The sequence below is a fragment of the Crocodylus porosus genome, unplaced genomic scaffold (genome assembly GCF_001723895.1).
Source record: "Crocodylus porosus isolate Cpor-Errol unplaced genomic scaffold, CroPor_comp1, whole genome shotgun sequence".
In the NCBI taxonomy this organism is placed as follows: domain Eukaryota; kingdom Metazoa; phylum Chordata; order Crocodylia; family Crocodylidae; genus Crocodylus; species Crocodylus porosus.
Genome location: NW_017728949.1, coordinates 66,193,777 through 66,205,661, shown reverse-complemented (window position 1 = coordinate 66,205,661; position 11,885 = coordinate 66,193,777). Strand labels below are relative to the sequence as shown.

The 11,885-nt window shown below is 43.7% G+C and overlaps 1 protein-coding gene across 1 annotated transcript in view; it reads right to left on the bottom strand.

The window, feature by feature from the left end:
• Positions 1 to 5,737, bottom strand: part of GPR39 (G protein-coupled receptor 39) — a 118,828-nt gene extending 113,091 nt beyond the window's left edge. The window contains exon 1 of the mRNA XM_019554391.1: positions 4,440 to 5,737. Coding sequence (XP_019409936.1) covers positions 4,440 to 5,307 — 868 coding nt within the window. The 5' untranslated portion in view covers positions 5,308 to 5,737. The remainder of the gene's footprint in view (positions 1 to 4,439) is intronic.
• Between the last annotated feature and the right edge of the window lie 6,148 nt (positions 5,738 to 11,885).

Here is an 11,885-nt window from a genome sequence, read left to right as displayed (position 1 = left end):
TATATCTTAGTGGTGTTTCATTTTAATCATGGAAAATTGGGGTTTTTTATTCCTTTACTTAAATCTAAAAATTGGAGATTTTTTTTTTTTTTTAAATCAGAGAAAACCAGGATCCCTGCTAATCAACAAGGCACACTAATATTCTGGGGTACTCTATGTATTGGTCCAATGTTCTTAGCATTCAGCTAGATCAACACTGGAAAATAGTACGTGGCAACTCTTTGGAAGAGAGAGACCGCACAAAGCATTATGGACATCCACAGAGCCTGGAGGACACGGGCCGTCAGAGCACGCAGGTGACATCTACCTTGCGAAAGGGTGGTCACGGTCTGCCACACCGGGAGGGGCGGTACTGTGGAACTGGCATGCAAATTGCTCTGTGCCTTGAGGGATGGCAGAACCGGCTCTGCTGGTCTGGGAGAAAAGCAAGGCCAGAGAGTACCCAGTTATGCAGATACCGTAGCAGCCAAAAAAGCAAGCTGCAACCCTATTCTAATGAAATGGCTGGGAGCAGCAGCCGCTCAGAGGCTACAGGAGTCCTTTACACCACCCAGCAGGACACGTGGCTTTCTTAGCAGCTGTTCCGCTGGAGGCAAGAGGGTAGGACAGCCTCACATCCAGGACAAAGGAAGATTCGAGGTCCAGAGCAGTCCCTGCAGTGCCAGCCTGCACCCACCCCGCTCCCAGCACTGCAACTCCTCTGGCAGATGGCAGACAGGCAGGAGCTGAGCAAAGAGCACCCTCTCCTTCAGCAAACGGGGAGAGGCTGTGGGGGATCTTGTGCTGCTCCTGCCTATGCAGAAGCTGAAATCGCCCGCTTTAATGCAAACCCTGTCCATCCAGCACCTGCCTGAGAAAATAAGGGTGCCCAGCTTCTGCTGCTATAGATAAAAGGCACAAGCGTTTAAATACTGAACAAAGTGTGATCCATACATGGCTATGGAGATGCAGTATTTATCTAGATTTTAATACGCTTTGCTGGTCATAATGCCTACTGTGCAAAGTAGCTCTTCGACAGAGACATGCTTTCTATTAATGTTTATATACATACAAAGCTGATGTTTTTATAGCCATGAGACCATAGCCATAAGACCCAAGACAAAACCCCCACATAAACACCAGAACCAGATTCGACTGGCTTCACTCCCAGGAGAAGTCCCAGAACAGTCTTAAAAGAAGCAGGGTCAGGTCTTAAATGATTAAACACATGAAAAATTACACTGGAGATGGAGATGACAGCAACATTTTTTTTTTTTTTTTTTTGCAACCCCCTCCCCACCATCCCAAGTGCAACAAGCCTTGTAGCACAGTGCTTACATCCAGTGTAACTTCTAGGTATTCACGTTGTAGCCATACTGGTCCAGAGGAAAAAGCAATCAGGACTCATAGTAGAGATAATATCTTTTGTTAGACCAACAAGATTTTTGCAAAAATAATTCTTTAATTGCAAGTTTTCAGGGACAAACACCTTTCATCAGGCATAAGAGTGTAAAACTTCTCCTCGGTAGAACTTTTACACCCTTTTCCCCAATGCCTGGCAAAAATTTTGTTAGTCTAATAAAAGATATCTCTACTTTGAGTCCCCAGTACATCTTCTTCTAAGCACACAGCAATCAAAATAGAAAGCTGTATGAAAGAAATACCACTGTGCTACATTCAATGGCTTTATCAACAACAACAAAAATCAATTCTTCAATACACTGAAGCAATACTGCCATAAATCCACCACCACTGGTGGCCAGCCATCAGAAGGATTCCCCAGGCCTAGTACAAGAAGTGTTATTGTGGCCTCTATACCAATCACTCCTTCTTGCCAGCATAGGCAAGGACCTGGGAAAAAAGAGTCGCCAAGCAGCACCGTTCGCAGCAGTTAAATAACATATTCCTCAGACACTTTAGTATTGAAAAAGGCATATTGTACTGTCAGACTAGAAGTCTACAATTACACCAGATACTATGAGTCAATATTGCTGTCTGTCACCATTAAGTAAGAAGAATTCAGGCCTGGGCAACTTTTAGCTGTACCTACTTTTGTCCTCTTCCCCATCTCTCAAGCCTAAGCTATACCCGAGCCCATCTCCATCTTGATTCTTATCTGCAAATTACATTGTAAAGCAATACAGTCAATATTTTTTCTTTATGTACATTCCCAATTTGTTTTCATTATTCCCAAGCACGGTGCTATAATATGACACTAAAAAAGCATCAGTTCTTCCTTCTGTCTTTCTATTTGGGTTCTTCTCATCTTTGGTAGATTTATGAATTCAATTTCTCTTTTATAGAAGTTATCACTTTTAACAACTAGAAGAGGAAAATGCTACATTATTTTTATTGCTGTTAGATGCCCAAAGACATCTTGCTATATGCCGTCATTTACATTTCACATTAAAATGGGAACTATATTGGAAATGAGCAAAGATTTGTTTTAATTTGGCCCATCTGTTAAACAAACAACCCCCCCCAAAACACCAAAACAGAGCTGCTAAATCAGTCTATTTAAATTCAGCGATTTGTAAACAATTTGTATGTTCATTTCTTCGGGGTTAAAACTACCCTACAGCAGAATTCTTATGAAACCCACAAATTAAATTGCATTGTATTATTCGCATGGACACAGGCCATGATTTCTTCCTCTTCAGTTTATTCATTTATTTCCTAACCCAAGTTAATTAGTAAGACTCATATTAAGAACCATTTGAAGTATATTATAGAAATTATTTCAGGGAAGTCATGGAAATGCCTAATGGCTCCAGGAAGCTGAGGGTTCACAGAAGCCGTCAGTTATCAGTGGTAAATTCCCATAAGAAGAAGGGCAAGCCAAGTGCTTTAATTTAGCTTTTGAACACCCTGCCTGCCAACAGCCTCATCCTGACGTACTTCAACTTAGACTTGCACTAAGTAGGAAGCATAATTAAAGGGAAGGAGAAAAGCCAGAGTAATTTAGCTTCACCTCTACACCCATGTGGCTGTATTTGGGTCTTTAACTGGAATCAAATGTGGTTTGAGACGGCATGCGAGGGGCGAAACCTATCTACAGGTACCGGAAAGACCCTTGCACACTGAAGTATGGAAAAGCCAGGCCTTCTAACTGCCTTGCTCTCGTAACCAGCTCACATTAGTCATCAGCACCTTCCACCCCAGAAGTTAGTTTCAGTTCCTTGGAGCAACCTCTAGAATCGTTTAAAATCACTTTTATTCCAGAGGACCCCAACCTCATCTGCGTTAGTAAGACACAACGCTGGAGGAAGGAGAGGATTTTTTGAGCAGCACATCTTAGACACAAGGAGCAATGTTGCAGAACAAGGAGAGTGGCTTGAAGCCTCCTATCTTGCATGTTAAGTCTACAAAGAAGCTGGAGGGCATGCGTGGTCCCACTTTGCCCCCGACCTTTAACCTGAACAGAGAGATGCTGTTGCAGGAGCAAGTTAAGCCTCTGCACGTTCCATAGATTTCATCTCAGGATACAGAAGGACCCAAGCAGACACGAGTTGCCTTTCACCAATGGTAGTGATCCTAGCTCTCCCCCTCCAACCCTATTCTAAATCAGCAAACTGCTGGAAGGGCCTTCATGAACCACAGAAGACAAGAAGGGTTTAAATTAAAGGCCTGCTTGTATCAGTTCCCTCTTCAGGGTTTCATACTGAGCTTCAGAAAGCTGCATAAAACCCTAGCTCTTCTGTGCATTTCACACATTCAACAGTTCTATTATTATTATTATTTTTTTGGCAGCTTGTATTGTATTAAGCAATCCAGCAAAACAAGAAATTGCTGTAATTCAACCAGGACATGATTAAGAGTACCTCCTAGAGCCTCAACAAGATGCAGAGGCAACATGGATCACAGACTGAAAAGATTCTGAGTTGGCGAAATGACAACTTGATTAGTTTTGGTCTGACAAATGTGGTGAGACAGATAATAATCAAACATAATTTCAAGGTTATGGGCCTTCAAAGGAGACCAAAAGGAAAAAAATATCAAGAAGGGCAATAGCAAATCTGAGAGACCAATCCCACCCTCCCAGCAGTTCCGCTAACACTCAGATGCAGGACAGGAGCAGTTGACAAAAGTGGCAGAGCATACTAGCCTTGCTAGGCGCAGTTCTGAATTAGAGCAATGTGCATCCACCTGGAAGACAGATTTAGCTCAAACTGGTCATTTTGCCTGCATCCCAGATCAGCTACAGATACTAAGGAATTCTAGGGGGAACAAAACCCACCAGCAACAAATTGTAACTGTGTTTCCCCATCATATAAATTAGCCAAAGCTCCACCTTAGCACACTAAGATTTTTTTTTCCAGACTCAACCTAGCTCCGCGCAACCCCTTGGGCAGCCCAAACAGACACAAGAGACCTCTACCACACTGATGCTCCTCCGTGCCCCATGGTCTTACTGCTCCTGCCATTTCTTCCCATCCCCAAAATATAAAATGCGTTCTTACCTAGAAAGAGGATGGTCTGTCTCCTGGAATTCTTGCTCTCGGCACTCTCGTTTGTCCTTAGCTGCTGGTTTTGAAGCCCCGATCCTCCTCTTACTGCAATGGTGCCCTGCTTGCGTATCATCAGGGCTTTCATCATGCTGCGGCACATGAAAGCCACAGATGCCAGCACCAAAACATACACAACGAAGGCGCTGAAGATGCTGGACTGAAAGACAGTCCACTTGGAAGAGAGGTTGGTACATATGGTCATATTACTCCTCCACTCGGGCATGTGGTGCCTGCCAGTCGGCTGGGTGCAGGCGGTCACTCCTTGGTGGCCCTGGATAATTTCTAAGGGGTATTCTATGCCCATGGCGAAAAGCTGAGGCAGGGCCACCAAGATGGAGGTAACCCAGACAAAGGTGATGAGCAGCTTCACCTTGCGGGGCCTGGAGCCAGCTTTGAATTTGAAGGGGTGGCAGATGGCAGTGTACCTCTCAAAGCTGAGAGTGGCCACATGCAGCACAGTGGCATAGCTGCAGGCCTCAAAAAGAAAGCAGTACAGCTTGCAGGCCACGTTGCCATTTGGGGTGGAGAAGGGGCTCCAGATGGTGGTGTAAAACTCCACAGGCATTCCCAACAGGATGACCAGGAGGTCTGAGCAGGCCAGGCTCACCATGTGGTCCGTCACTTCCTTCTGCAGGTAGCCTTTCTGCTGCAGGATCCTGGTGGTCTTGATGGTGATGCTGTTCCCCATGATTCCCGCCACAAAGATGACGACATAGACAATGGCCAGCACGATCTTAATCCACTGAGCCACCTCAAACTCTTGCACGTAGCTGTGATCGATCACATGAGAACAGTCTAACTGACCACTCTGCCCAGCCATGAGCAGTCCCCTCCAAGAAGAGCAAGAAACTCCTAGTCCCTTGAAGCAGCAGCAAATAGATCTTCCCCTTCACCAGCCAGTGCACTCAGGCTGCAGTGGTTACAAGCCACACCTGAATCAAAGCTGATTTGCTAGCTACAAAGGCTGTGTCAATAAACCAGCAGAGAAGGTGAGCCAGCAGTAGGGCTGTTCTCAGCATTTGCCTCCTCCAGGCTCAGAGACGGCTTCTTTTCATTGTCTGTGCTCTCCCAACTCAGATCTTCCCCCAGCACCCCAGGTCACCCTCCGCAGCTCTGTGCCTCTTTCGGTCCTGCTGCCATCTGCTCCATGCAGGATTCAACTTGCCTTTTGCTACAGAAAAATGTGGGTTGTCTGCAGCTCCAGCCTCTCTGTTAAACATTAACTGTGCAAGGAAGTAGTCACTGGGGAGCAGCCAGGTGACTTGAAAGGCATCTGCCATTCAAGCCCAGGTGGGCCCGCCCTATTCCCTGAAACCAGAGCTCTGCCCCACAAGGTCTTTCCTTGAAGCTATCAGCCAGGGCACAAACAAAGGTGGGGCTGGTAGACACTGGAGAGAGAGGATTGGTTCATTCAGCAGCTGAACTCTGATTAGGTTGTTGTTTGACTAACATCCCTTTGTGTTTTATGTATCCTTTGATCAGTCCTTGCCATGGGAACAAATGCACTGACTGCAGTGGAGCTGTGCCAGTTTACACCAGCTGAATACCCCAGCAATTACTTTTGTTTCAGCTTTTATACAAAAAATACAAAAAGAAGAATTTGAATTTAGAAAGGCCCACAGGTGATAAACTGATCATGCTTCTCTAAAGTAATCATTTGGAAAGTAAGGGTTGGCCTAATACGTTTAAAGTCAGTCAAACACTTGAGTTTAAACAGGTTAATACTATCCCTTTAAATGTCCATCTTTTCACACTAGATAACAAAATGATGCAGATAGTAATCCTAATCATGTTCATACTTCCTAACAAACGTGACTAGCAGAGGATTAGGCTAGCAGAGGATTGCCCTCTCCCCTGCTTCACTGCAGGAAATTGAATTGAATACACACTTTAGCTTTAGTTTCAAACTATGACACTTGTGCTGACCCCCGGAAACATGTAATTAGGAAGTGTATGGCTGGATTAGGAGTACTTGAAATTGCAATGCAAAGTGGCAGGGTAGCTTTGCAGTCGTAATCATGTTAGACCCTGGTATGGTGAGCTGTCCCAGTATGAAATCTAAAAAACTGGTTTCAGAAAGTAATTTTTATTAAGTAGACAAGTTCAGGTCACTTCTGATCTAGAGATAAAAGAAGAGCATTAGAAAGCTGTTATTAAGCAGTCTCCTCACACTCAGTGGTTATCACTACACCTAGGCAGCCCAAGCGACTACTGAACAAAGGATGCCCAAACATGGATAATCAGCACCTGTTCCAATAGATTATTTATGCAGTCCTTTTTCAGAGAAACCACCTCAGACTTTGTGCAACTTCAAGCCTGGTAGCTTCAGTCATCTTTCTTTCTGTTTGATAATTCAAATTTGTTCTGCTTAGACAAGCTTTCTATTATTACCCAATTTCTTTCACTTAATTTTACTTTATAAAAGTGTGAACAAAGATTACATATGCATGACTGAATTGTGGAAATGAAGCTAATTAAAATTTGCTGCTTACCATCAAAGGGGAAAAAGAGAGAGAGAGAAGACCCAATAGGATTAGATCTCCTCCTTTCTCCACACCAATTATAAAATGCATAACGCAATTTTGCAATTTTCAATATTATCTTTGGAATATATATGAAGTTTATTAACTCTCTAATAAAGAGATTTGGTCCCACAAAGGGAATAAAAGTAGGAAGAGGATAGCTCTGTATTTGTGCACTTAGACCATAAAAAGGATGTAATATGGGCACTGCCATGCTAGATCAAATGAATGGGCCATCTAGACCAGCATCCCATCCCCTGCATCGGAAGCTTCAGAGGAAAGTATAAAAATCCCTATGGTGGCCAATTATACAACGATCTATCCTCAGGGAGCCATTTCTTCCTAACCACATGTGGCTAATGATAGTCTGCAGCCAGAAGGTTGATAGCTCATATATTTTATCCTAGTTAATGTTACTACAGCAGATCATAATCTTATCAGTCGTATAAGTGTCTAATCTGCGGGGGAATCCCACTAAATTCTTCACCCTTTGAACACATTGTGGCAATGAGTGCCACAGGTTAATTTTGTGTGGCTTTACAAATTTTATCATTTTTTTCGGCCAATGTCTGTTGATAATCCCTTATTATTACATGAGAAGAAATGATCGTTTAAAGCATCCTTCTGATCTTGTCTGTGTTGTTTACTGTGTTTTGTTATCCAGAGTTCGTGCCCTTTGTGCCGGGCAGAAGTCTGTGTATAAAAAACAGAGATAACAGAGTTTCTTTCCACTCTAAGCTAAGCTGGGAACTTGCAGTCAATGATTTATCAGGCAGTGGATAAAGACATTGTAGGAAGCTGCTAAAACTGGGGATTACAGGCATACAAGGTAGATGCAGTTCTGAGAATTCACTCCACCTGCAGCTTGTTTTCCCCATTAACTAACCAGTTCCAATCAACTCCTGCATCAATATATTTTTCGTTGTGGATGATCAAACAATAATAGAAAAGTAGGCTGGAAGGGACCTTCAGAAGTCATCTAATCCAACCCCTACCTGTGGCAAGATCATCCCTATCCAAAACATTACTATCCAGCCCACGGAAATCCATTGTCTTAGCAAAACTACAGTCAACCTTGACCCAACACAAGGCATAATACCCTAACTTGCCACAGGTTAAGCAAGGGAACCATAGTGGACAATGTCCTACTGCTGCAAGGTTATTGAAAATACACTTGAGATCCTGGGGAGAGGGCTACACCTCCTGGGACAGAAGAAGGAAAAACTCCCACAGTCCATACCAATCTGACCATGGGGTAAAATATGGCAGAGAGGCAAGATCCTCTGACCAGAAACATCCAGCTTTCAGTCCCAGCAGGAGCATTGGCACACCTCACTCAAAATCTCCAGCCTTGGATGCAGCCAACATCCAATGTCTCTGGGGAAGGCTTAAAAAAAAAAAGCCCTGACACATGTAGTAGCAGGAGAAAAAAATCCCTTCCAGTGCCATGCAGCAACCGACAAAGCCCAGAATATGGGAAATACCATTAGTAGAACAGAGAGATACCTACATCTAGATCAGTGTTGCTCAATCTTTTAAGTAGCAAGTACCCCTTAACTTCTGAAAATTTTAATAAGTACCCCAGCGCTCAATTTTCCAGGGGATTTTATATCTACAGACTAATGTGTGCCATATGTTGGCAGAAGGGCTGTGTATATAAGGCAGTGATATGACAGATGTCTGATCTGGGGTGGGTAGGGTTGCCACCTTTTACACCAGGGGTGCACAACTCAAGTATGTACATGGGCTAGAGGTGATGTTGGCCAAAGCTAGGAGGGCTGAACCCAGTGCTACGCAAAGCGTGGCACACCAAATTATTACTGGGGAACTTAATTTTTTAAATTGCACCAAATGTTTTCCCATAGTTTTGAGAGGAAAAGAGGATGAGAGAAAGAGAGTGTTGGGGTACCCGCATACCCTCTGCCCATGTCTCGTGTACTCCCAGGAGTACATGTACCGCAGGTTGAGAAACTATGATCTAGATCATATCTGACCAGTGGCTGTCCAACCTCTTGAACACCTTCAGTGATGGAGAGTCCACAGGTTTCCCAGGCAGTCTATTCCACTGCCTGACTGCCCTAACAGTGAAGACATTTTTCCTGATATCCAATCTAAACCTACTTTGCCGCAATATCAAGCCATTGGTATATGTCCTACTTTCTGCAGCAAGACAGAAATGGTGTTTTCCCTCTTCCTTATGGCAGGGGGAAGCCAGGCAAGTGCCTTCAGTCCCCACCCCCTTCTCAGCCAGCCAGAGCCTGGCTAGGGAAGAGAGGGGTGGGGCCAGCTCTACCCTCGGGCACAGACAGCCGAGTCCAGATCAGCTGAGGGCTGAAAAGCATGCTGGGATGCTGGAGGACTCTGATTTAACTTAAACCAGGAAGGGGTCCAGGACAGAAATTCCATAATCCAATTTGACCGAAATCAGTTAAGTCTGATACTACATTCAACAGGTTTATCTTACACCAGTTTTGGCCATTTTGAAGCTGGTTTATGTGCACTGAACCTATATGCTGTTACAGGTTTAAACCAGTTTCTGATCACTTAAGCCAGTTTATGTGTAACTTCTGTCCCTAGCCTATATGACTTGCTTTCCAAGCCTCTTATCATTTTTATAGCCTGCCTCTAGACCCTTTTCAACTTTTCCATGTGCTTTTTAAAATGTGGAGCCCAAAACTGCACACAGTACTCCAGAGGAGGCCTAACCACTGCTGAGTTGAGAGGCACTATCACTTCCTGTGTCTTGCACGTAATGCTTCTGTTGATGCATCCCAAAAATGCATTTGCCTTTTGTGCAGCTGCATCACTCATATTGAATCTGTGACCTACCAAGACTCCCAGATCCTGCTCAGTAGTGCTGCCATCCAGTCAGGTGTCACCTGTTTTGTAGTTGTACTTTTGATTATTCCTCTGAAGGTATAAATTTCCATCTTTTCATACTATATGGCAATGTTGAACTTCATCCTTTTCATCCTCTGGCCTAGCTTTCCAGTCTGCAAGATCCTTCTGAATTGCACTCCTGTCTTCTAACATGTTTACAATCCTTCTCAGGTTTGTATCACATACAGACTTGCTCAAGGAGCTTTCTACATGAGCATTCAGATCATTGATAAGCCCATCAAACATTACTCAGTCGAGGACAGACCCTTGTGAGACCCCAGTCGAAACCTCCTGCCATTCTTACATGGATCCATTTATATTTACCCTTTGCTTGTGGCTATTAAGCAAGTTGTCTATCCGCCTTATAGTAGTTTTGTACCAACCCACATTTCCCCAGTTTGTTCACGGGAAAGTCACGTGAGACCTTGTCAAAAGCTTTGCTGAAGTCCAGATACACTATATCCACGGCATTCCCTTTATCCAGCCAAGTAGTTACTTTGTCGAGTTGATGAAGGCCATACAAATACCCAGATGAGAAAGGCAGATTGTGGTAGTATGTGAATCATTCTTGTCTTTAGAAGGCCAGGAGGGACCTTTGTGATCATCTTATCTGACCTCCTGCATAATGCAGGTTAGAAGACTTCCCTGAATTCTTTGGTTAGTATTCCTCTCTAATCCTTGTGCAATTTTAGTTCTGATGAAAATTGCTTGATTGACAGCCCTGAAAAGCAAAGCCTTCTCTCCCACATACTAGGCATTGCACAGGTACTTGTTGTCCAAAACCTCCCCTTATGCCCCCTTGCCCATGTCAGAGGTGAAAAGATATATTGCAAGTGGTACACCATTCAGTTCTTGGCCTATTTATTTCCTCATGAAGGGCCAAGTCTTGCAAACCTTGCAAAGGATCAAGCCACTGAGGGGAGCGGCATGTGAGAGAAATAACTGGAACTAATCTAGAAATAACAAACTCATTTGACAGATGCCACCGTATTTTATGTAAATCATTTGTAGATTAACCTTTTCCAGTGTGCAGAGATACCATGTAGTTACTGACTTATAAGTACATTTTTCTTCTCAGCTGTGTAATTACCATGCACATTGATAGGTTTTGGGTGCCCAATTTGCATAATCATTACATGGTTATTTCTCTATTACCATATAGCATGCCAAACACTGTATTCTGATGGGTTAATAGCTATTATTCAATTTGCATTATCTCCCTAAAACTATTTCTTGATGACCATGTTGTGAATATGCAAATCAACCCTAATTGGCTACTCTAATCATATTGTTCTGACTGAATTCTATGGTCAAAAGTTTGTGCCACATGACAGCAATAAAGAAATCACCTCAGCTTCTCACTTCTTCCAGTTGAGAAATTCCAGAACTTCTGGGAAAGAGGAAAGAAATTGCAACAAAAAGAAAATGAAGTGGTAAATGGGTAGTTTTCAAGTTAAAAACACTTTCTCACCTATTTCTCTAGGTGAGATTACATGTTACAATTAGACAGTGTTAAAAGCACCTCAGGCTTGAACAACTGCACATAAAGACTCATTAACAAATGCTGAGTGCCCTCTAGGGATGCGTCTACATGAGACATCTACTGTGGAGTTGACTAATTAGCTCCGCAGTAAAACATCACCATTTACACGTACAGTGCTATTAGGACAGAACAAGCTAATTATCTCCTCCTTACATTAGTACTACCAGGCACAAGTTTATGCAACACAAATATACATGCTGACAGGGATGTCTAGGGCACAAGAGTGCTTCAGCATGGGAGCTACCTGCTGGCTATCCCCACGTTGAAGCACCTTTGTGCCCCAGCCAGGCCTTCCACAGCATATTGAGCTGGGTCAGAGCAGCCCAGGGCTGGCAGGATGACCCCCTGGGCTCCCTGCCATCTGGGGCTTCTCTGCCCCAGCTCAACATACTGCTGTCCCAGGCACACGTGCAAACACAGTACCTAGGAGCAATAAACTCAGTTCAGTTTATT